Source organism: Canis lupus, chromosome 17 (assembly GCF_003254725.2).
Source record: "Canis lupus dingo isolate Sandy chromosome 17, ASM325472v2, whole genome shotgun sequence".
Classification (NCBI taxonomy): Eukaryota; Metazoa; Chordata; class Mammalia; order Carnivora; family Canidae; genus Canis; species Canis lupus.
Genome location: NC_064259.1, coordinates 29704233 through 29731179, shown reverse-complemented (window position 1 = coordinate 29731179; position 26947 = coordinate 29704233). Strand labels below are relative to the sequence as shown.

At 34.4% G+C, this 26947-nt stretch overlaps 1 protein-coding gene across 2 annotated transcripts in view; it reads left to right on the top strand.

The window, feature by feature from the left end:
* PRKD3 (protein kinase D3) overlaps positions 1-26947 on the top strand; it is an 88225-nt gene that overhangs the window by 7869 nt on the left and 53409 nt on the right. The window contains exon 2 of one of the 2 annotated variants that reach the window (XM_025454159.3): positions 290-1244. In XM_025454159.3, the coding sequence (XP_025309944.1) occupies positions 957-1244 (288 nt within the window). In that variant the 5' untranslated portion in view covers positions 290-956. Of the gene's footprint in view, positions 1-289; positions 1245-5911; positions 5933-26947 lie in introns of those variants that run through there. The other variant, XM_035700834.2, reaches the window with a different exon arrangement.

The following is a 26947-nucleotide window of genomic DNA, read 5'->3' as shown; positions in this document are numbered from 1 at the left end:
ATAAAAGTGTTTGATTTTCAGGTTTCAGTTATTAGTGAAGATTGTCAGGGGCTTTGTGGTGGTGGCAGTGCTGATGGTGAGCAGAAGTGTTTTCCTAAAACTATACGTGCAGCAAAAAATGTCTCTGATAACTAGACCCCCCCAGAATGCCCACCCATTTGGATTTCTCAGTGAGTTATAAACATGCAACCAAAACTTACCATTTAAGAAAATTACAGGGATTCTTGCAGTTTTAAAATAATGTCAAATGAGTATAAAATATTAAGAGTGTTTTTAAAATTCCTTTCAGGCTGACTGCATTTCAGAAAGCATCAACTTTTCGTCAGTGGACCCATTCGTCAAGTGAAATATGCCTGCACTGTTTTAAAAAGCTTTGTGCTTCATCATGGAAAAATTTCCTCCCCTGCCAAAATGAAAGACATTTGAGAAGGTGATTTAAGGTGTGGACATTTGAGAAAGTGCCCCATCAAATCAGTAAACCTCAAGATAAGAGTTAAATAGATTAATCCTAAACACTTATTTTTTAAACCAGGAGGATTTCATCTTAATAGAAAAACAACTTTTATTCAATATGTATTTTCTGAGATTAAAAGAGAGAGACAAGAGTAGACTTAAAAGAAAATAAATGAAGATGGTTAGTAAAGAAGCAATGTCAACTCTTTTCTGATGAGGATAATTCAGTAATGTTAAATCCTTTCCAAATCCTTGGTTGTGGTCCTAAAGACAAGACTCGTTTTTGATGGGACTGATGCTAAGGGAAGTAGGACCTTTTTTATATTCTACTCACAGTTGTAGAAGTTGCAGTCATTGGCATGAGTGGCTTAAAAGAGGAAATAAAATTGTTTTCAATTAAATCCAAAAGTACAGTCATTTTTTTACTGCTGTGATTTTAAAAGCCTCTTCATAACCACTGAAAAAAGAATTGACAACTCTTTTAAAAGATTAAAGAAAGGCAGATGTCTGCAAACAATTCCCCTCCATCAGCCCAGAAGTCTGTATTACCTGCTACTCTTCCTGCTGTGCTTCCAGCTCCTTCTCCCTGTTCAAGTCCTAAAACAGGACTGTCTGCCCGACTCTCTAATGGAAGCTTCAGTGCACCATCACTCACCAACTCCAGAGGCTCAGAGCATACAATTTCATTTCTGCTGCAAATTGGCCTTACACGGGAGAGCGTTACCATCGAAGCCCAGGAATTATCTTTATCTGCCGTCAAGGATCTTGTGTGCTCCGTTGTTTATCAAAAGGTACCATGCATGCTATTTATGTCAGTAGTTTTTCTCCTATTGTTTCAGATACTTTTCTATAAATTATACATGCAACAGTGAGTTAACACATTTGGATCAATCGTTTATATCCTAATTTGGATCATTTTGGCAGAGTGCTAATAGACTAGAAGCCTAAAGTCTGAAATTTCAGATTCTAACAACTGGAGCTTTTATCCTAACTTCAAAATATTGCCTATTCAGTTTTTCTTTTGAGAAAGGAAGATTCATGTACAATCTCATTTGTTTTTAGAGAAAACAGGAGGTAGAAGGTGCAGGGCATCCAGGTGGCTTACCAAAAGGATGGGCCTCTGTCCATACCTCTTCCTAGGTGCGCTGTGTTCTGCCCTCTTTTTGTACCTTCTTCCTTCCCTTTAAGTCTTGATTTCACCTGTACTGCCATTTAATATGCAAAGACCACTCCCTCTTGCTTAAAAAAATAGGTAAATTAGTTTTGAATACGACGATATATAAATTGAAGGTGGCTTTATTTTGTTTCCCTTCCTACCTCCTGCCCTATACTATACCATTTTTTGAAGAACCTGAGCTATAAATGTCTTTATTAATCTTGATTTGATGGGTAAATGTTCTCTATTTTATATTAAAACTATATTTAAGTAAGAATTTGTTACATTTTATTTTTAATGGACTGAGCATATGTTTCAAACAAATTAGTATACTTCTTATTTTAAAAATCATGTTAGGTGAGATTGATATATTTTTACTCAGGATCCTCATCTTACTGTTTGCGTTTTAACATCTTATGTTTTATATGATTTATTATTATCTTCTGATGTAAAAGTAATTAACAGTCTAAAATGTTATGCAGTTTGTAGAAATAGCCTGTGCCTCCTGTGTGGCAACAGTAACTCATCTATTGAAATGTGGCCTAAGGATTAACTTTCCTTTCTTAGATCTGTAGAACCATCTGCCTGTCTCTTAAGTATCTTTACTTTTATTTTCTTTCATTAATTGTTACAGAGGTTTTTCACAAATATTTTGACTAGGTTTTTAAAGGTAAGATTTTAACTACAGTTTGTAACTTGGAATGTTTTCTTTTTATTTGAGCCCATAGAAATTGATAACTAATGTCTTAGTTGAGTCTGTATTATTGTTTTCAATTTTATAAAATTTCACTTCGTTCTTATATACATACAGAGTCTTATATACATACTGATTTTCACATTACCTCATTCTTAATATAGATGTGAGATGTGGGTCGATGGATCAAACTCTTAGGAAACTAGGTTAAAAATCATAATCCATGAACAATTACAGCGATAGCAAGGAAATTGGATAGAGCTGGAAAAAAGCTAACTTAGGGTAAACTTTATATAAATATAAAATAGAATTACTGATTATAGAGCTAGCCAGCATAAAATGAGTATCATAGTAAACTGAATTTGAATCAGTATTATAATGATATAGGGATGTATTTGGCAAAAATATATAGTATATATAGGGTGTAAACATATTACACACTATTTTTGACATTTGCTGGGATCCTAACTGTTGTTTGTGTAGTGTAAAAGAGTTTTGAGCTTGAAACTAGGTGAGCTGTAGTGTTTAATTTCTGTATTACTTTGCACAAGTGATGTGACTTCTCTAGATTACAGTTTCCAAATCTATCAAATGATTGAGTTGGGACAATTTCTGGTGTGTAATTCCAGCAGTGAGATTCAGAATCATTTAATCTAAATTTTGGTCTTCACTGCTAGAGACAGATGAAGGAGAAAGGTGTTTCAATGGATGACTTGCTCCAGGCTGAGTCCGAGAAAAATCTTAAGAGCATCAGCTTGAATTCTGAGATTTTATAGAGGTGTCTCATGGATCCCTAACTTACCTGGAGGATGGAAAAACCAAGTCAGAAGTACTTTTGTTTTTACTTTCCCTCTTTCCTATGGCACTTGTTCACTAGTCGCCCATTTTCATTACTTGAACCTTGTATAGCTCCAGGTTTACTGCCAGTACTCTCATGGGCATGCCTGCGTTTCTTCACTTCTATTCTTAGTAATTGCATTTACCTGAACCTTTTAAAAGATAGGTTACTGGTTAAATTTTAGGAAATAGATTAACCAAATGTCTCTTCCCTCAAAAAGCTTATAATCTACTGAAGGAAACATGCTCACCAGAGTAAAATATAAAGAGTAGAAAGTGAAGTTAAAGAGTGCTCTTCTCAGATAGATAAAGGATGTGGGAAGACTTCAAAAAGAAAATGACATTTCATTTGATACCTTAAAGAATGAGCAAGATTTCAATAACGTGGTGGGAGGTAAGGAATACATTCCAGATAAAAGAATCAAGATGAGCAAAGATACAGAAGGGGAAAAGAGGAAGATTATAATAGGTAACGTTTACTGAGTGCCTGCTTCAGGAGCTTTGCATTCACTTTTTCTGACTAATCCTCACAACACTTTGTGGTGCATCTCAAACTTTAATGTGTATGCCAATCATCTAGTGATTTCTACTACGATGTAGATTTGGGATGAGTAAGTTTGGGGTTGGTCTGCATTTGTAGTATACTCTTAAGTGATATAGATGCTCCTTTTCTAAGGACCTCACTGAGTAGAAAGGGTATAGGTGTTATAACTGCTACTGAATAAAGGAGGAAACTGAATTTCAAAGGCATTTAATTACTGAAAGTCAGAATTCAAACACAGGTCTTTTTTTTTTTTTTTTTTTACGATTTTATTTATTTGAGAGGGAGAGTGAGTGAGAGAGAGAGAGAGCATGAGCGGAGGGGAGGGGCAGAGTAGGAGGGAGAAGTAGGCTTCCTACTCCATCCCAGGACCCTGGGATCATGACCTGAGCTGAAGGCAGATGCTTAACTGACTGAGCACCCTGAATGCTCCCAAACACAGGTCTTTTTTTTTTTTTAACTCAAAAACCTGTATCCTCTTTTCACTGCACCACACTTAACTTCCTTGTGCCAAAGAAAAGTTTCCCACTTGATTCCTGTAAGAATGGAGATTTAACTAAGGTCTATGTGCAGAAATGCAACATGATCAGATTTGTGTTTTGGAAAGCTTAAATGTGTAACTAAGTGTAATATAAAGTAAGGAGATCAGGTAGGAAGCCATTATAATGAAGAATGGAACTGAAATGGTTGGAAAGTGATGGTATATTTGAAGGGTATTGGGAAAGTAGTGTTGGTAAAACTTGACAGCCTATCGAACATAGAGGAAGAATAAATGGCAGAGGGGCGGTGTGAGTGATGGATGGGCGTTGATACTGGTAACCAAGATAGAAAATTCAGGAAGAAAAGTAAGGTTTTTCTGGGGAGATAATGGGACTGATTTTTATCAAACTCTAATACGACAGAGTTCCTGTGTTCTAGAAATTTTTAAAGATTAGGGCTCTAGTGTCTGGTGTGACTCTTGAAATGGAATCATTATTCCTCCAGAGGAATCTTCCCATCTCTGGGTTTGCAGAGAAACAAACAAGGCTGAAAAGTAATGAAAATAGCTCTTGGTTTGGAGGACAGAGGAAAAGCTTCTAAAAGTTAGTGAAATAAGCCCTACTTTTAAATTAAGAGAGGAAGCTACCTGACCTATAATTTCATGTTAACAATATTTTAGATATTCTAAAATGCATTTTTAGTCTACCCATAATACCGAAGGTATATTCTATCTATTTTACATTTTTTGCTGTCCAGTGTTAACAATATATTAGTAATAATTGATATCAGATATAAGGAATAGGAATTTGACCTTAGGTTTAAGAATGCCATTTACAAATTTGTAAGGCTTTTTAAATTACTACTGTAGAGTATGGTTTGTGGAATTCTTTAAAAGTTTTTGTAATTATTAAAGAAGGAGACATTGTGTGTGTACATGGATGGAGGAGAGGGAGATCTACAAGATATATAGGATATATAGATAACATAGTAAGTGCAGAACAGGACATACTATGCTATCATTTTGTATTACACATGCTTACACATACATATGTACACATACATGATTTCTTGATTGTTTTTAGATGACCTTGGAAGGAGAGAGAGTTTTCTTCCAGGAAGGGTACTGGTGACTGGGGAATAAGAGTGAAAAGGAGATTTACATTTCATTTATACCCTTGTGTACCTTTTGGATTTTGTGCCTTATACATGTATTCCATATTCAGAAATAATATTTAAATATTTTTTAGAATAACAGTGCAGTGATCTAAAAGGAATGACCATTACATTTTAAAATTATTTTGTTGGGTAAGATTGGATTTTATGTTGCTTTATTTTCTAGCACCTTTCAGACATTAACTAGAAATGTGCCATATAATATATGCAGTTATTTTTCTCTCTTTAAAGAGATATTTTTGTTAGGTGTTTGTCTTTAAAAATCAGATGAGATTTAATTTACTTATAATAAAATTCATCCATGTTAAGATCATAAGTTTGATGAATTTTAACAGTTGTGTGCAGTTGTGCAACTATCACCCATTCAAGATATAGAGCATTTCTGTCACCCCATAAGTTCCCTCTTAAACTTTTGCAGTCTTTTCCTCATGCTCATCCTGGTCCTGGACTACCATTACTCTGCATTCTGTTACCGTGATTACATGTTTTCTAGATTTTCAAATAAATGAAGTCATATAGAATGTAGTCTTTTGTTCTGCCATCTTTCACATATCTCAGTGTTTTTTGCTTTTTGCTTTTAATTCATCCATGCTGTTAGGTATGTCAGTAGTTCCTTTTTGTGGCTGAGTACTCTTCCATTGCATGGCTATACTATACTTTGTTTATTCATTCATCAGTTGATTGATATTAGAGTTTTTTCTAATTTGGGGGCATTATGAATAAAGTTGCTATGGACATTATCATTCAAATCTTGCTTGTAGTTACATATTTTCATTTCCTTGGGGAAATTTTTAAGAGTAACATGGCTGTATGCTTACCAACACTTGGTATTTCCAATCTTTTTATTTTTTTATTTTTTTTAAATTATTTATTTATTTATTTATGATAGTTACACAGAGAGAGAGAGAGGCAGAGACACAGGCAGAGGGAGAAGCAGGCTCCATGCACTGGGAGCCTGACGTGGGATTCGATCCCGGGTCTCCAGGATCGTGCCCTGGGCCAAAGGCAGGCGCCAAACCACTGCGCCACCCAGGGATCCCCCAATCTTTTTAATTTAACCTTTCTGATTGGTATGTAGTAATATCTATTTGTGGTTTTAATTTGCATTTTCCTAATTACAAATAAGATAGGCTATCTGTCCATGGGCTTAATTGCCATTCACGTATTTTTTTGGTTAAGTTCTGTACAGATTATCTTATTGAGGTATAAAAAGTTCTTTAACATTTCAGATAAAAGTTCTTATCAGATATAAAATGCAGATGTCTTCTTTTAGTCTGTGATTTCTTTTCATCCTTTCTCTTTAAATAATAGTCTAAATAATCATCATTTTAAAGGCTACTGTTAGTCACCTTGATGCATAGTAGTTTACAGCCAGTTTCTTATTCTGGTCATTTATGTTGCTAATGATTTTTTTTTTTTTCAGTTTTATGGAGATATAATTGATATATAAATTTGTATTAGTTTAAGGTATACAACATAATGATATATGTATATTTTGCAGAATGATAACTACAATAAATGTAGTTAACATATATCACCTCCTACGGTTAATTTTTTTCTTGTGATGAGAACTCCTCTAAGATCTATTCTCTTAGCAGCCTTCAAATATACAGTAAAGAATTGTTAACTATAGTCATCTTGCTCTACATCACATTGCCAGAACTTATTTAGCTTATAACTAGGAGTTTGTACCCTTTGAGCACTTTTACTCATTTTCACCCTCTACCTCCGGTAACCACTAATCTGTCCTGTTTCTGTAGGTTAAGTTATATGAGATTCCACATATAAGTGAGATCATACAGTAGTTTTCTTGCTCTGCTTGACTTATTTAACATAATGCCCATAAGGTTCACCCATGCTGTCACAAATGGTAGGATTTCCTTCCTTTTGTGGCTGAATAATATTCTATTTTATTTATACCACAATTTCTTCATTCATCTTTGGATGGACATTTGGTTGTTTTCCTGTCTTGGCTATTGTAAATATAAAGATGCATTGACTTGGAGTGCAGATAATCTATTAGAGGTAGTGATTTTGTTTTCTTCAGATATATACCCAGAAATGGAGTTCCTGGGTCATACGGTAGTTCTATTTTTAATTTTTTGAGGAATGTCCACACTGTTTTCTATAGTGGATGCATAAATTTAGATTCTCACAGCAGTGCACAAGGGTTCCCTTTTCTTCACATTCTCACCAACACTTGTTATCTCTTGTCTTGTTGATGATAGCCATTCTGACAGCCATAAGGTGATATCTCCTTGTGGTTTTAATTTGCATTTCCCTGATGATTAGTGATAGGGAGGACCTTATCATGTGCCTGCTGGCTAATTGTATGTCTTCTTTAGGGTAAGGTCTATTCAGTTCTTCCACCCATTTCTAAATGAGATTGTTTGTTTTTGCCATTGAGTTTTAGGAGTTCTTTTTATATTTTGGCTGTTAAACCCTTATCAGATGCATGTTTTGCAAATACTTTTCCCCCTTTGTAGTTGCCTTTTCATTTTGTTAGTAGTTTCTTTTGCTGAGAAGCTTTATAGTTTAATGTAGTCCCACTGGTTTATTTTTGCTTTTGTTGTCTTGTGTTTGGTGTCAGATCCAAAGAGTCATTGCCAAGAATGATGTCAAGGAATTTATTTCCTATGTTTTCTATTTGGAGTTTTGTGGTTTCAGGTATTTATTTCCTATGTTTTCTATTTGGAGTTTTGTGGTTTCAGGTGGTATGTTAAAGTCTTAAGTCCATTTTGAGTTGATTTTTTATCTATGGTCTGAAATAGGGGTTCAGTTTCATTCTTTTGCACATCCCAGTTCTCCCAGCACCATTTGTTGAAAAAAATGTCTTTTCCATTGTATATTTCTGATTTCTTTTTTTTTTTTTTTAAGATTTTATTTATTTATTCATGAGAGAGACAGAGAGAGGCAGAGACACAGGCAGAGGAAGAAGCAGGCTCCATGCAGGAAGCCCAATGTGGGACTTGATCCCTGGACTCTGGGATCACGCTGTGAGCCAAAGGCAGAGGCTCAACCCCTGAGCCACCTAGACATCCCTTCCTGGTTTCTTTGTGAAATTCTGTCAGAAATTCATCGACCATATGTGCATAGGTTTATTTCTAGGCTCTCTGTTCCATTGATTTATATGTCCATTCTTAGGCCAGTACCATAGTGTTTTGATTATGATAGCTTTGAAGTATAGTTTGAAATCAAGAAGTGTAAATGCTTCCAGCTTTGTGGAACTGAAGATTGCTTTGGCTATTCAGGATCTTTTGTGTTTCTGTATAAATTTTAAGATTGTTTTTTCCGTTTCTGTGAAAAATACCATTGGAAATTTTATAGGGATTGCATTGAATCTGTAGATTATTTTGGGTAGTATGGGTATTTTAATAATAGTCTTTAATAATAGTCCATGAACACAGAATATTTTTCCATTTATTTGGATCTTTTTCAATTTCTTTTGTTAATGCCTTACAATTTTTAGTGTGTAGATCTTTCACCTTCTTCATTAAATTTATTTATAGGTATTTTGGGGTTTTTTGATGCAATTATACATGGGATTGTTTTCTTAATTTCTCTTTCGGATGTTAACTTATTGTATAGAAGGGCAACTGATTTTTGTATATTGATTTTGTATCTGGCAACTTCACTGAATTTGTTTATTAATTCTAACAAAATTTTGGGTGGAGTGTTTCATGTCACTTACAAATATAGCCAATTTTACTTCTTCCTTTCTTAGATGTCTTTTATTTCTTTGTCTTGCCTAATTGTTCTGGCTAGGACTTCCAGTACTATATTGGAAAGTGTCAAGAATGAACATCCCTGTCTTGTTCCTGATCTTCGGTTTCCGCCCCAAGTATGGTGTTAGTTGTGGGCTTGTCATATACAGGCTTTGTTATCTGTTATGTTGAAGTATTTTTCCTCTCTATCTCACTTCATTTAGAGTTTTTGTCATGAATTGATGTTGAATTTTGTCAAATGCTTTTTCTGCGCCTGTTGAGATGGCAATATGATTTTTATCCTTTATTATGTTAATATGGTATTGCATTTATTGATTTGCAGATGTTGAACTATCCTTGCATCACTGGAATAAATCCACTTGATCATGGTATATGACATTTGTATGCTAACATTTGTTGAGGATATTTGCCTATGTGTTCAACAAGAATGTTGGGTTATAATTTTTTTTTCTTGTAGTGTCCTTGTCTGTCTTTGGTATCAGGGTAATGCTGGCCTTATGAGCCTGGAAATGTTCCTTCCTCTTTATTGTTTGGAAGAGTTTGAGAAGGATTGGTATTCTTTAAATGTTTGGTAGAATTTACCAGTGAAGCCATCTGGGTTTTTGTTTGTTGTTGGGAGGATTTTGATTACCAATTCCATCTTTTTACTATGAATTGGTCTGTTAATATTTTCTACTCATTCATGATTTAGGCTTGGTAGATTGTTCTAGGAATATATTCATTTCTTCCAACTGTCCAATTTGTTGGTTTATAATTGTTTATAGAAGCCTTTTATGATCCTTTGTACAGTGTCACTTCTTTCATTTGTAATTTTAAGTCCTCTTTTTCTTTAAGGTAAAGGTTTGTCTGTTTTGCTTATCTTTTAAAAAAAAACAGCTCAATTTCATTCATCTTTTCTATTATCATTTTAGTCTATTTATTTTCACTATGATCTTTGTAATTCTTTCCTTCTGCTAACTTTGAGCTTCGTTTATTATTTTTCTAGTCCCTTGAGGTGTAAAGTTAGGTTGTTTGAGATCTTTTCTTTTTTTCTTAATGTAGGCATTTATTGCTATGAACTCTCTCAGAACTTGCTGCATCCCATAGGTTTGGTATGTATTTTCATTTTCATTTGTCTCAAGATATTGATTTCTCTTTGATCTTGCCTTGTTGACTCATTGTACAGTTGCATGTTGTTTAATGTCCACATATTTGTGAATTTTCCAGGATTTTTTTTGTTTTTGTAATTGATTTCTAGTTTCATACCATTGTCCTGAGGAAAGATGTCTAATATGATTTCAGTCCTGTTAAATTTATTGACTTGAAAAAAAAAAATTTATTGACTTGTTTTGTGGCCTAACATGGTCTTTCCTGGTGAATGTTCCATGTTTGCTTGAGAATAATATGAATTCTGCTACTTTAGGATGGAATGTTACTGTAAATGTCTGTTAAGTTTATGGTCCAATGTATAGTTTAATTCCGTTGTTCCTTTTTGATTTTCTATCTGGATGATCTATCCATTGTTGAAAGTGTGGTATTAAAGTGTGTTGTATTGTATTTGTATAGTAATTGTATTTTATGTTCATTACCCTATTGTATAGGTGTCTATGTCTTCTTTCAAGTATCTTATTATTGGCTTTATATACTTTATAAAGGCCTTTATAGGTGCCTCTATATTGGGTGCATAAATATTTACAAATTTTGTCTCTTATTACAGTCTTTGGCTTAAAGTTTATTTTGTCTGATCTAAGTTAGGTTATATACTTTTCATTATGATGCACTATACTCTTCATTCTTTTATTTTTTTTCTCTTCATTCTTTTAACAGTATCATTTAGAGAGCCAAAAATTATAATTTTAAATGAAGTACAATTAACTTTTTCCTTTATGGATAGTGCTTTTGTTTCATATTTAAAAAGTATTTGCCTGGGGTGCTGGGGTGGCTCATTTGTTTAGGCCTCTGCCTTAAACTCAGGTCACAATCTCAGGGTCCTGGGATCGAGCCCTGCATCAGGCTCCTTCTCAGAGTGAAGTCTGCTTCTTCCTCTGACTGCCCCCCCCTCCACTTGTGCTCTCTTTCTCTCTCTCACTATCAAATAAATAAAATCTTCTTTTAAAAAGTATTTGCCAAAAAAAAAAAAAAAAAAGTATTTGCCTAAATGAAGATAACAAAGGTTTTATTCCCTGTTTTCTTCTGGAAGTTTCATAGTTTTAGCTTTTACCTTTATAGTCCATATGTTAGTTCTTTGAGGCTGCCACAGCTGCATGGCTTAAACAATAGAAATTTTTCTGACAGGCTAGCTGTTTCTAATTGAAGTATCAGTTGGGTTTGTTCCTTCTAAGGGCTATAAGTAAGAATCTGTTTTTTGCCTCTCTCCCAGTCTTTAAGGCCTCAAACTTTCCTTGAGATGTTCTCCCTGTGTCTTCATATTGTCTTCTCTTTATATATATCTGTGTTTACAAATTTCCCCTTTTTATAAGGACACCGTCCTGTTGGGCTAGGGTGCTCTTTAGAGACTTCATCCTACCTGGATCATCTGTCTACAAAAGCCGTATTTCCAAAGGTCACATTCACAGTTACTGGGGGTTAGGACTTAACATCTTTTGGAGGAATACAGTTCAACTCATAACAATCCGTTTCAAAATAATTTTTATATATGGTGTGAGGTAAAGGTTAAGCTTCATTTCTTTGCATTGAACATCCAATTTTTCCCAGACCTTTTGTTGAAAAGACTATATTCTTCCCTCTTTGAATTACTTTAGTAACTATATTGTAAATTAGTTGACCACATATGTTTTGATCTATTTCTGAACATTGTTTTGCTTTATTGACCTATGTATGTGTACCTTTAAACTAATTTCACATTGTCTTCAATTCTTTAGTTTTGTGAAGACATGAAGTCAGATGCATTAAGTTCTCCAGCTTTGTTCTGTTTTTCAAAATTGTTTTGACCATTCTGTGTCCTTTACATTTCCATTAAAATCAATGTGACAATTTCTACAAAAACAAAAACTATTGAAGTTGTGTACATTATTTGTTGTCTGTTTCGTGTTTTTGATACAGTTATAAATGGGGTTTTAAAAAATCTGAGTCTGATTTTTCATTTTATTATATAGAAATATTGTGATTCATGTACATTGATATTGTGTCCTGCAACCTTGCAAAACCTAATTTATTATTTCTGATAACTTTAAAAAATTCTTTAGGATTCTCTACATAGATGATCGTTTGTAAATAGAGTTTTATGCTTTGCCTTCCAAAATTTCATTTCTTTTTCTTGTTTTGTACTGGAGTCTTCAGTATTGCATAGGAGTGATAAGGTGGATATCTGTGCCTTGTTATTACCAGTCTTAAAAGGAAAAGCATTTGGTCTTCCACCATTGAGTTTCATGTAAATTTTTTTAGATGTCCTTTATCAAGTTGAAGAAATTCCTGTCCCTAGTTGGCTTAGATGTTTTATCCTGAATGATAATAAATTTGGTAAATACTTTTTCTGGATGTATGTATTCTTATCTTTTAGTCTGTTAATATGGAAGTATGTTGGCTTACTTTTGAATGTAAAACCAACCTTGCATTCCCAGAACAAATCCTCCTGGTCATCATATATTATCCTTTTTTATATTGTCCTTGATTCAATATACCTATATTTTCTTTATATTTTCCTGTCTAAGGTAATGAATGTATTGGCCTGTAATTTTTTTTCTTCTATTATCTTTGTGTGGTTTTGGGATCAAGGTAATGTTGGCCTCACAAAAATGGGTTTGGAAGTATTTCCCTCCTGTTTTCTGAATAAATTTGTATAAAACTGATATTATTTCTTCCTGATATATTTGATAGAATTCACCAGTGAAGCCATCCGTGTCTGGAATTTTTTTTTTTTTTTGAGAGGTTTTTAACTCAATTTCTCTAATTGGTATAGAGCTATTCAGATTATTTCTTTGTGAGCACACTTTGGTAATTTGTGTCTTTAAAGGAAAATTTTCATCTCATCTGAGTTGGCAAATCCATTGGTGAAAATTGTATTTAATGTTCATTACCCTTTATTTTATTTTAAATTTATTTTTTTTATGATAGTCACACACAGAGAGAGAGAGAGAGAGAGGCAGAGACACAGGCAGAGGGAGAAGCAGGCTCCATGCACCGGGGCCCGACGTGGGACTCGATCCGGGTCTCCAGGGTCGCGCCCTGGGCCAAAGGCAGGCGCCAAACCGCTGCGCCACCCAGGGATCCCTGTTCATTACCCTTTAAAGTGATTTTCTCTATTATTGTGTGTTTTCTATTTTTTCATTTTCTTTTTTCTCCCTTCTTTGAATTTAACTTTTTTTTTCAGTTTCTTTTTTTAATTATTTTTTATTTTTAAATTTTTATTTATTTATGATAGTCACACAGAGAGAGAGAGAGAAGCAGAGACATAGGCAGAGGGAGAAGCAGGCTCCATGCACTGGGAGCCTGACGTGGGATTTGATCCCAGGTCTCTAGGATCGCGCCCTGGGCCAAAGGCAGGCGCTAAACCGCTGCACCATCCAGGGATCCCCTTTTTTTCAGTTTCTTAAAGTGGAAGCCTCAGTTATTGTTTGGAGTCTTGTCTTTTTTATATGTGTCTAGTACTATAAGTTTCCTTGTAATCACTGCTTTAACTGCATGCCACAAACTTATATGTTGTGTTGTCATTTACATTTTGTTTAAATTATTTCCTAATTTCTCATGATTTCATCTGTAGTCCGTGGATTGTTTAACTTGGAAGCATTTAAAAGTTTTTTGGATATTTTTCTGATCTATTGATTTCTAGCTTTATTTTAATTTTGGCCAAGAATATACTTTAATTTCAATCTATATAATTTGAGGGTTTGTTTTTGTAGTGTAGGATTCTGCTCTATACTACATTCTGAATGTTACACATGCAGTTTTAAAAAATGTATATTCGGCTCTTGTTGAGTGAAGTTTTCTATAAAAGTCAGGTCAAGTTGGGTTGATGGTATTTTCTCTACCTTTATGGATTTCTTTTTTACTTGTTCTACCATTTATTGAGAAAGGAGTATTGAAACCTCTGGCTGTAATTTTAGGTTTGTCTGTTGGTCCTTTCAGTTTTAAATAATAGACATGAAAAACATGAAGCAAAAATTATTTGCAGGCACATTTAGGATTTTTACAGCCTTTGATATATTTGATTTCTTTTTCAGTGTAAGTTTTTTCCCTTATCTCTGGTAATGTACTGTTCTGAAGTCATCTTTGTGTGGTATTAATATAACCATTCTCACTTTTTTTTTCCCAAAAACGTACTGTTTGTATTGTGGTATATTTTTGCTTACAGCCTCTGTCTTCATGTGTGAAGGGGGGTTTTTTGTAAATTAAATATGCTTGAGTTATGTTTTTTAAGTTCAGTCTGACAATTTCTACTTTATAAGTGCTTAGACCATTTATATTTAATACAGTGTTTAATATAGATCCATTTAAATATATTGTTTTCTGTTCACCCTTCTGGTCTTGGGTCATTTTCTCTCTCATTTTTGAATCAAGTATGTACTGTAAGTCCATTTTATCTCCACTGTTGGTTTATTACACTCTAAAAATGTTTTTAAGCAATTGCTCTAGTGCCAGAGTCAATAGACTACATCTTTGGGCCCAAATCTGACCTACCATCTCTTTTGTGAATAGAGTTTTATTGGGACATTGCATGCTCATTCATTTATATCTTGTCTGTGGCTGCTTTTATGCTGCAACAGCAGAGTTAAGTATCTGTGACAGAGACCATATGGTACACCAAGTTTAAAATATTAGTATCTGGCCTTTTACAGAAAATTTTTGTTAAGGATGCCTGGGTGGCTCAGTGAATGAGCATCTGCCTTCAGCTCAGGGTGTGATCCCGAGGTCCTGGGATCAAGTCTTGCATCAGGCTCCTCATAGGGGAGCTTCCCTATGTATCTGCCTCTCTCTCTGTGTGTCTCTCATGAATAAATAAATAAAATCTGTAAAACGAATTTTTTTTTTGCCAACCCTTGCTCTAATTTATATAATATGCATCTTTATCAGGGATGTCTTCTAACAATATCATATTACTCTAGGTATGATGTAATGTATACCTTAGAATAGTATATTTCTATTTTCCTTCTGTTGTCACTTGTACTATTGATGTCTTACATTTTATTTCTGTAAACAGTTGATTCTCATTATTTGTGATAGTTATAATCTGTAAAGTGCCTCAAACATTGAATTAGTGAATATTCAATAGTTGCTCCTAGGGGAAATACAGGGTTAGGTTCCTGTTGAGCATCTCACAACAATTTTTTCAACCAGTAAATACATAACCTTGCTTTAAATGTTTGTATGTTTTATATGTGTTTCTGTTTAAAGTTGCCTTATTTAATTTATATTGTTGATTCACCAATAATATATTGATCTCATGGCCAACAGCACTGTAATTTATGCCTGATTGAAGCTTCTATAACACATATTCTCTTCATAAGGTATATCATAAGCTACTTGCTCTTAGGAACACTAGACAGCACTAAAGGATGATGCTTGGGGGGTGATTTTAAACAGAAAAACCACCATCAAAAAAGCCCCCAAATTCAGAACACATGACAATAAATAGACCGTGAAAGGGACATGTGTTTTTATACTGTAAAGAGTTGAAACAAGAGTTCAGAGCATCACCTTGTTTGACATCAGCTGGTAACATGCATGAGAGTGATTCAAATTTTTTGTTTTCTGTGCATGTCTGTGAATGACTGCAAAAGCACAGAAAGTATTAATTTTTGGTTACAAATTTTAGCAAGTAGGCATGTTCGCAGATCTAGAGTCTGTGAATGATGAGCATCAGCTGTTGCTGCAGATCCCACAACACATTGTAATTCTTGCTTTTTAAATTTTTATTTTTTAAAGATTTTATTTATTTATTCATGAGAGACACAAGAGAGAGACAGAGACATAGGCAGAGGGAGAAGTAGGCTCCATGCAGGGAGCCCAGTGTGGGACTCAATCCTGGGACTCCAGGATCATGACCTGAGCTGAAGGCAGATGCTCAACCTCTGAGCCACCCAGGCGTCCCTAATTCTTGCTTTTAACAGTAAATTATGTTTTAAAGAAATTGAAAGTGAGAAAAATTACCTTTTATATTTATTCACATATTTAACATTTTTATTACTTTGTCTTAGATCCAAACTGTATGCAATATGTTCTTTTCTCTGGCTTCATTTACAGTTTTTGTCTTCTCAGTTTTCATCAGTTTGAATATGATTGCTCTTTTGTGGTTTTCTTTCTGTTTTTGTTGCTGGAGTCTATTGAACTTGGTCTTGAAGTTATAGGTTCTTCAATTTGGGAAACTTCTTGTATTCATTAAAGCTTCCTTTAGTCTTTCCTGTGTGCCATTTTTACTACCCTTAAAAAATTTTCCTGAACATGTCCTTGTTTGCTTTTCTCCTCATCTTCTATCTAATATAGGCTTTCATTTGAAATATATAGTGTAATGGAAAGCTATTTGAATTGCCTCTGGGTTGTGCCATGACATCTGAGTGAATGCATTATTTTAAAGCATTTTTCAGTCCCAGCCTTCTGTAGGAAATAGGTTGAAGGAGTATGAACCAAGCTCCTTGTTAAAGTTTTCCATGATTCAGTAATTTTTGATAAGATAGTAAATTGGTTACAATCAAATGAACAACCTCTAATACATACACTTTGACAAATGCACTTCAGTATGTCTGTTTTTTTCCTTGTAAAATCTTACCAATAACTTTTAAACACCCCACAAGATTATTGATTACTTTGTCATTGAGCATTTACTGCCTTTTTTTTAAGGAGCAAAATCTTTAAATTTTGTTTCATCGTATTTATGCAAAAGTAGCTAAATTTTCAAAAATCTTTTATTATAGCCCACATGTTGTAAAGGATCGAGATTTTTAAGTGTTTACAGACTCCGTATATGTGGTTTGAAGGTTACAAGGAATTTAGTTTGTAACCGTGGTTTTCAACCCTGGCTGCCCCTTAAAACAACCAGGAAGCTTAACAAACCCTTCCCTAGACAGACCAGTTAAGTCAGGCTTTCTGGGAATGGAGAGTCTGTTTAAGTGTTCTGTATCTATGGTTCTAAGGAGTAGCCAGAGTCAGGTACCTAAATGTAATGGAAATCAGTAAGCTTAAAAGACTGGATAAGTAATAAACTGAAGATATTTTTCCAAATATTTGAATTGTATGTTTTGTTGTTATATAATTATATATGCATATATATATATTACATATATATATAATGTGTGTATGTATATAAATCTTGTATACAAATTCAAAAATTCACTGAGGTCTGCATCTGATTATAGGTTAATATGGTAGTTGAAAATTTTAGATAGAAAAATAAGTGCTAGTGATTTCATTTCTTTTACTTGGCAGTTTGCAGAGAGTTAAATAGTGTGGTACAATGACCCCTTACCAGCTGCCATTATCTGTTACGGCTTCATGCAATTGAACAAATATTTGTGGTACACTTATTCTATTCAGTCACAGTGCTAGATACCATTGAGTTACCAAGATGAAAGATAAATTTTCTGCCCCAATGATTGATGCTTTGGAAAAAGAGAAGACGAGTGAATGTAAGCTATTGTAATATAAGGTAGAACATCGTAAGACCTGAAATAAATGTACAGAATGGCAAATGACTCAAAGGAATGACTACCATCTCATTCAGGAGTTATGAAAGCTTGCTTTAAACCCTACTTTATGCTTTTGTTATCACCAACTATGGCCCTTCACCTCGGGAAATAAATCTTAGTGACTAGTACAATGCCCTGCAACTACTTTGACAGCTTGTAGCATGGATAAAGCAAGATGCCTTTAACATCCTCAATAATCTGAAACCTGTGTATTTATGCACATATGGATTTTCTTTCCCCATGGGTAAATGAATAAAGCTGTATGATTGTGCTTCCTAGTAGTGCTCTAAATTTTATGTGAGCTAGAAATTCATGGTGATTTCTATTCTATTCATGGTAATTGCATTTACCATCCCACCATCATTTTTCTTTCAGCACCTTAAATCATAAGTTGCCTTTTATGGAGATCATGAGAATAGTAAAACATAACATTTTATATATATATCCATTTAATTACCATGTGCTGTGCTCTTCATTCCTGGACAAACTTATATTTAAACTTTAATTATATTGATTGTAATTGTTCTTTTACTTGAGTGTAGCCACCATAAAACTGTAAGCTCTGTGAGGTCAGACATGTGCACAGTAAGTGTTCAGCAAATAGTTTTTGGTTGAATAAATATAAAAAACTCCTATGAAACATGGCTATGGTTTTTAAAACCATGGTTATTAAAAACATGAATTTTGGGGTCAAATTTGTGTTTATCTCTACCACTTGCCAGTATGTATATTAAATGATACATTTTGCTTAGTCCAAAACATAGCACATAGCAATCTCACAACGTTAGCTTAGTAATGTTATTATGAGTCTGACTTTAGTGGTTTTTAAACTGAAAAGACAAAACTTTAGCCACACATACTTAGGGAACCCGTTTCTGTTGGGAGTTTACTGGAAATTAGTGGTGATCCAGAAGCAAGTGAAAGCCACTACCAGTTAAGTTTATGTTTTGCTTTTGTACTTTACAGAATATATACGTGTCATAATCTATTTTCTGCTATGTAGAAGACAACTGAGTTGTTTCTTAATCTGTATAGGTAAATTATTCACAATTTTCTGTTAGCTCTACGAACGTTCTTTTTATTCGTGCAGAAAATCAGAGGTTAATGGTATATTAATTCTGTGGTTTAATTGTTTATTTGGGCCACATGTGTCTATTTCATGTGCATTCTTTAGCTTCTAAATTGATTTTGTCTTGGAATAATTGTAGTATATTCCTCAGGGGATGATGTAGTTATATGATCCTTTAGATTAATGATGATTACAGATGTGACTTCAGAATCATAATTTTAGTTCAGCTGATTTAACTAGTTACTGTTATTTTTTAAAGATGTTTACAAGTTTATTCATTCATGAGAGACACAGATGGAGAGGCAGAGACATAGGCAGAGGGAGAAACAGGCTTCATGTGGGGAGCCGGATGCAGGACTGAATCCTGGGACCCCAGGATCTCAGTCTGAGCCAAAAGCAGGTACTCAACCACTGAGCCACCCAGGCGCCCTAGTTACTGTTATTGAGCATTGAGTTAAACATGCTTTTTTGTTTCTATGCCCTTGGACCATTATATCTAATATATGGAATTGAGATATTCCTGCACCATATGCACATTCCCAAGAATTAAACTGCCAGAAGGAGCCTGTAGAGCAACTATAAAGGCATAAGGATGGTTAAATGAAACTGTAAGATTTTTGATATCAATAGAAGGACATGAAAACCAACCAAGAGTACATTAATATCTCCATTAGGAAAAAAAATGATGAAAGTATCTATTGATAACTGTCTTAAGAAATGGATGAATCCAGATATAAATAAAATTTTAAATTTTGTGAAATATTTAAAAGACTTTGTGAGAGATATGTATTTTCGTATTCCTGAAAAAGGAAGACTGATAGTATATATACTATTTTTAGTTGCCAATTAAATTATGTTTTCCATTCAAGATTTTATGGGGATTCTTTTTATCCTAACAATATTTTTCTAAAGTTTACCTGAGACAAAAAGCCAAAAAGCATAAAGTTAAAAGTCTGAAAAATAAGAGAAAGGGAGAGAATAAAAAGCTACAATAATGGAAACTATATACTATGTGAATAGTAATAGATGCATAGTACCTTTTAGGTATTTGACTAAAGAGGTATGAGAAATAAAAAGGAATCATTTTTCAGAAGTGGAGTTTAGAAAACAAGTTAGGCAATGAGAGGAGTATTAACATAGACCTCCACTTAATATCTGACACCAGGTTAAATTTCAGAGGAATTACGGTTAAATATGAGAACTCAGATCAAAGGCATATGAGAATTAAATGGAATTAAATATTTACCAAACTTATAGGGAGTAGGATATATCACTTTCATAACAGGAAAAGGAAGCACAAGGGAAAAGAACAGTTTAGAGATTTGAGTACTGAAAATTAAAATATTTACATATGTAAAAATAAAAATAAGATTGAGGAAATACTACACAAGTATTATATATTGTTAATGTCTTTATACTGTAAAGAGCTCTTGTATTGATAAGAAAACACTGATCTCCGAATATTTAATCAAATGATTTAAAAGTATATTTCATAAAAATATTAAACAAATTAGTAAACAGGCATGTGGGGAAATGTTCAAAATAGTAGTAATAAATACAGACTAGGAATGGTGTTCAATTAGGGGAAAAATGAAATTGATATTTCCAGCATAGATAAGGATATGGTAAAACTTCATAGAAATAGAGAACAGTCAAAGATTTCAGGTTTATAATAAGCTAAAAATGGGATTGAATTTTAACAGATAATACAAAACATAAGCTGAGTTTTTTTTAAGAAAATATCTAACAGGGGACGCCTGGGTGGCTCAGCGGTTGAGCATCTGCCTTCGGCTGGGGTGTGATCCTGGGGTCTCAGGATTGAGTTCTATATCGGGCTCCCTGCATGGAGCCTGCTTCTCTCTGCCTGTGTCTCTGCCTCTCTCTCTCTGTCTCTCTCATGAATAAATAAATAAAATCTTTAAACAAAAACAAAAAAAAGAAAATATCTAACAAACCATTTATAGTTGAGTTTTGCTTAAAACTGGGATATGACCAAAAGTGGTCACTTTTTGAATGCAGTCCAATTTCATGACACATCCTGAGGGTGAATTGGGTGGAGTTTCTTTTGTTGTTGTTGTCTTTAACATAAACCAAAAATTTAGCTTCCTTTTCTTGAAGATTTGAAATACTTCCAACATTTATATTGCATTGAGATTAGTTCTGTCTTACTCATCTTTCTGTCCCCCCCAAATGCTTTAGTAGACATTTCTTAAAGGACACATTCTACTTCCTTTTACTGCTGAAAACAATACTGCAGATAATCTATGGTGGTAGTTCATCTTTACGGATGAAATGAAATGATTTATAAAAAGAAAGAAGCAGGTAAGCATGAGTATTCTTTTCCATTCTGTTTCATGTATTGGTACTTTAGTTGTGCTGTTCCAACTACATTTTCAGTTATTTAGTTCAAAGAACTCTTTCTTCCTGGGATTGTGCAAAAGGCCAGCTTCTTGAAATACCTAATATTATTCACTCTGAGAACACCAGTGAACTTTTTCCTTGTAAGAATGTAGGTTAGCATTGTTTAATTGGCAAATATTATAGCTCCACTATCTAATCTTAATGTATAAGATTAAATTAAACAAGTGGTTCTCAACCAGAGTGCTTATGATTGATCCCTGTCAACATTTAGCAATTTCTGGAGACTTTTTTTTTTTTTTTTTGATTGTCACTGCTGGGGAGAGAGGGAGTGCTACTGGCATCTAGTGGGTAGAGGGCAGGGATGCTACTGCAGTGCTCCAGAGAGCCTCCCACAACAAAGAATAATCTGGTCCCAAACACTAGTAGTGTATGTTCAAGATGTGACCTATAGTTTGAGAGCTTTCAAATAGGATTTCTAGTTCGGCTTAGACATGTTTGTTTTAAGTTTAGAATACATGGTTTCTGTTGTGAGTATGGATATAGTTAATGTAAATTTTAATTTTTATTGAAGTATAGCTGACATACAATGTATATTAGTTTCAGGAATGGATGTAAAATTTTAGACTTACATGGTAGATTCCTTTATATATATATTGGCTTATAAAGCAGACTTAGCAACAAACAGAATCTCTTCCTTCTAGAAGTTTATAGGTTGAAGAGAATGCTTAAAACTGATGAAACTGAAAGAACTAGTGAAACTGGCTACCAGAACTGAGAAGGCAGACAAGTCTGAGCATCTGTAGAATTGAAGTTGAGCCAAACAGAAACTAGATCTCTGCTGGGAGGCTACTACCAAAGAGTCAGATTACAGGGAGCAAATCAAAACTGAAGGGACAGACCAAAAGCTTTGCCTATCTTAGAGTGATTGTGCATAGATTCCCAATGTCAAAATTGTATTAGTGATTAAGCCTGTACTGCTACTCTTCTGTTATTAGCGTATGTTTTTTAAACAAGAGAATAATCCAAGAAAGAGGTAGCAGGGTTCTAATGCCAAAGACATATGCAGGTGGAGATTTTGATTCTTCCATTTGTTTTGTGATTATAGACCCTTTTCAGGTCACTCCAGATTTTCACTTGCAAAGCTGGGATCATGATTTCTACCTTCATTAAAAAAATTTGGTGATAAAATGTAAAGCTCTTTATTATTATTATTATTATTATTAATTATTATTTTTAATGTAAAGCTCTTAATGCAGTGTTTGTCACATAATTCATTCCCTCAGAATAGTAATACTCATAGTTTTAAAATCTCTATTATCTGGAAAGATCACTGATCATGTAGTGTTCTTAAAATTTTAATAAATATCATTCTTTCTATACACTGACATCGCTTTATTCATGCCTTTTGATTTTAGTGTTTAGTATATGACAAGCTATAAAAATTTGAGATCAAGTGTTTATCAGAGGAATGGGATTAGCCTATGTCAAGTCCTTTCCATGATGCCTGGTGCGTATTAACTACTCTCAGTGGATGTTAGTTCCTCACGTTCTTGATTTCATACTGCCAAGGAGCTTAGAAAATAGTACTATGATGCTACCACTGTATTGTGTTAATTTGTTGAATGAACATAATAGATGTAATTGGAGTAATAAAGGAAATCGGCCAACAGCAATTCATTTTAAACTGTAATAGTGTTTACTGAAGTTGAAATGACTCTTAACTAAAGCAAACTCTCTGCTTTTAGCTGATTTAAAACATTTGTTTTCAGTTTTGACCATTTACATGACACTAGACCTGAAGAATTTTTGCTTCTGTATTCTAGTTTAGGAGTGATTTTGATCTCCTTGTCAAGTGAATACATTGTTTCTGCAGGCGTGGATTGGGTATAATTTTCTGCTTGCTAAAGTAGACCTAAAACCCCAGCTGTGCCTTTTGTTTTCTGGAAATCAGTTGTCGTTCTGTGCTGGTTGTTTTTTTTTTTTTTTTCCTGCCCCTTTCTTTCTACTACAGCTGTATTGCAGTGGCTAGGTGACGTCCTACTCTTTACACTACATTTTTTTTTTTTTTTTTGTCTTGGCAAAATAATGCCATTACTAATCTGGAGGCTCAAACTGGAAGAAAGATTTTTTTTTTTTTTTCAATTTTGCTGGATATTCAGGTAAAGATGTTGGCTAGAATGGAAAGTTCCCGAAAGTTTGAATTAAAGATAAATAGAACTAATAGCAAAACAAGGAAAAAAGGAAATGAAAAAAGATTACTCTGGTTTGTGTCAAAAGAGAAATGGTGTTAAATGAAGCAGCTCCTCTAGTGTGTCATATCCAGAAAATCCTAAATTGAAGATTAATGATGAAAGTTAAGAATAAATTCAGAGTCCACACTGCATAATTTTCTTATTGACTCATCTAGACTGTAGTGCCTTCTCTCTGTATATAGAAATAGTCATTGAAATCCTTCTCTTCAACGACATACTTAAATAGCATATTTGTTTCTGGGAATTTTATTAGTGTTAAATTAGTTCCCTTTGCTCTGTAGTCAGCAGCTTTTTTCAGCTTTTTTTAAGTTAAATATTAAATTCTAGGTACTGGACATTGAGTAGGGAGCAGGAAAAGAGAGTTCCCTCGCCCTTGTGGAACTTACTAGGATCTGGTTTATCATTACTTACTATGATTTACTTGACATCAAATTTTAAAATTACTTAAGTATTCAACTTCTCAAATTAAGTGAATATAAAGAAACCTGTGGCGCTAAGAATGTTCTATATCTTGACCTGGGTGGTAGTTACATGGGTGTATGTACATGTGTGTAGTTCCGTATTCTCATTAAGATTATTGCATTTTACTCATTATATTTCACTGTAAACTTTTTATTTTTTTATTTTTTTATTTTTTTAAATTTTTATTTATTTGTGATAGTCACAGAGAGAGAGAGAGAGAGAATGAGGCAGAGACACAGGCAGAGGGAGAAGCAGGCTCCATGCACCGGGAGCCTGATGTGGGATTCGATCCCGGGTCTCCAGGATCGCGCCCTGGGCCAAAGGCAGGCACCAAACCGCTGCGCCATCCAGGGATCCCTACTGTAAACTTTTTAAAATTAGATATGCATTGAAACCCTCCAGTGGTTCCCATCGCACCTAGAAAAACCACAGTTCTTTAAAAAGTATACAGTAATAAATTTTTGTTCAGATAATGTTAAATTCTGAAGCCGTGTTAATGTGTAAAAATTGTATTTAACAAAGAAGAATTAAAAACTTGAAAACTTACCTCATCTAACATTTTACTGATGCGATTTTTATGACATGAACTTTAAACTGTTCATTTTAAATAACTCTCAAAATATAGTATTGCTTGAAGGAATTTTATTTTTAAGTATTGGAACTTTTTAATTACAAACAAGTGTTAATACCATCAAAAGTAATTTCCTAAGATGGGTATAGAAAGATGCTGTTTTTTGTTATTGGAGCCATCTTTATAGTAAAAATAAAGACATGCGGAATGTAAAGTGGGCAAAGAGAGTAGCGATGCATAAGGAAGGGGTGAGCAGGGATCCCTGGGTGGCGCAGCGGTTTGGCGCCTGCCTTTGGCCCAGGGCGTGATCCTGGAGACCCGGGATTGAATCCCACGTCGGGCTCCCCGTGCATGGAGCCTGCTTCTCCCTCTGCCTGTGTCTCTGGCTCTCTCTCTTTCTCTCTGTATGACTATCATAAATAAATAAAAAATTAAAAAAAAAAAAAAAAAGGAAGGGGTGAGCATTTGATAATTTAGGATGAAATTCCATTCCTCTCCTATGTGGACTGGGAAAAGACTTCATTTTGCAGAGTCAAGAGGAGTCGTTTGCACAGTCTGTAGAGAGCAAGTGTAGAAAAGCCTGGGGGAATTTGGAATGAGGCCAAATTAAAGGCCTATTTGGTTCTACCTTGCTTAGCTCTTTTGCTGTTTCTTTCATTTCCTCTTTTCTTCTTTTAATCAAGACTGAGGTAGGCCAGGGAAGGAAATATGGGCATATGTAGGTTTCTTTGTCAACTTCCTTCCATATTTTCAGTCTCTATATTCTTGACCCCTTTATTCTCCAGAGTAGGGTTTCTCTTCAGCACTGTCAACATTTTAGGCTGGATAATTCTTTGTTCTGTGCAGTATCCTATGCATCATAGGATGTTTAACAGCATCCCTGGCCTCTACCCACTAGATGCCAGTACCTACATTGTAACAATCCCAGTGTCTCAAGACATCACCGTATACCTTCTGGAGAACAAAATTACCTTGATTAAGAGCCCTAGTTTAGGAATAAGCTAAATAAATAGCCAGTGACAGTTATGACAGTTACTAAGTGTGTTATCACCTCTGCTGCTCTTCTAATTTTGTTCCCTATCACAAATGACTTTCTTTCCCATGCAAGTAGAATGCTTAGAAAGTGTCATACCATTTTATTAGCTAAGACTTGCGTTCTGGATGGTAAAGAGAAAAGAGTCCAATGAAAATTGTGAATTTATAAATGTAATCAAGAGTTGATTTTCAGGGACGCCTGGGTGGCTTAGTGGTTGACTATCTGCTTTTGGCTCAGTATGATCCTGAGTACCAGGATCGAGTCGCAATTGGGCTCCCTGCATGGAGCCTGCTGCTCCCTCTGCCTGTTGTATCTCTGCCTCTGTGTGTGTGTGTGTCTCTCATGAATAAATAAATAAATAACATCTTTTAAAAAATTGATTTTCATTAGTTTGCTAGAATATCTTCCTCTTAAAATTATACAACTTTGAAAGGGAAAAAAGTTCTTTTGTTCCTTTCTACTGGAGTCTGGCTTAAATAAAGCTATTATTTTGGTAAAGCTTTTTCTGTATAGGATGTCTTATTGGCATCATATCGTTTTGAGAAATTCAACATATATGCTATTAAATATACAGGGTTTTTTGTGTTTTTTGATAATGTTGAGGACTTATTAAGGATTTCCTACGTATGAGAACTATTTTGAGGAATGGTTACATTTGGAGTTTTAAAGATCTGTTAATCCATTAAAAATGCTCAAAGAATATGAATAACTAATGTATAGAAAAGGAAATACAGATGACCTGTATGCATGTAAAAATGTTCAAATTCATGTAATTAAAACTATACTGAAATACCATTTTTTACCTAACATTAACAGATTCATTAAGAACTAAATTGTGTGTTTCCTCCCCACCCCTCACATCCATATATTGAAGCCTTAACTCTCATTCAGTGTGACTTTAGAGGTAGGACTTTTAGGAAGTAATTAAGGTTAAATGAAGTCAGAGGGTTCTAGTCTGATAGGATTGGTGGCTTTATAAGAAGTGGAAGAGAGAGTCTTTCTCTCCTCCCATGTGCATTTTTGGAGGTGAGGTTATCTGAGCACTCAGTGAGAGAAGGCTGTCTGCAAATCAGGAAGAGGCCTCCTAAGAACTTTACCATGCTAATACCCTGATCTCAGGAGTCTAGCCTCCTGCAATCTGAGAAAATAAATTTGTGTCAGAAACTCCATTTATGATATTTTATTAATGTAACATAAGCTGACTAATAGTATAAAATAGGATGTGGAAAAAATAAGTACTCATTATTGCTTACAGAAACATAAATTGGTATGGTCTCTATAAAAACATTTTGGCAATATCTAAAAATGTCAAGGGGTGCCTGGGTGGCCCAGTCGGTTAAGTGTCTGACTTACGATTTTGGCTCAGGTCACAGTCTCAGGGTCGTGATATCAAGCCTCATGTTGGGCTCATCCATGCTGGGTGTGGAGCCTGCTTAAGATTGTCTTTCTTCCTCTCCTCCTGCTTCTTCCCCCCACCCTCTCACCCGCATGCACGTGCTCTCTCTAAAAAAAATAAAAA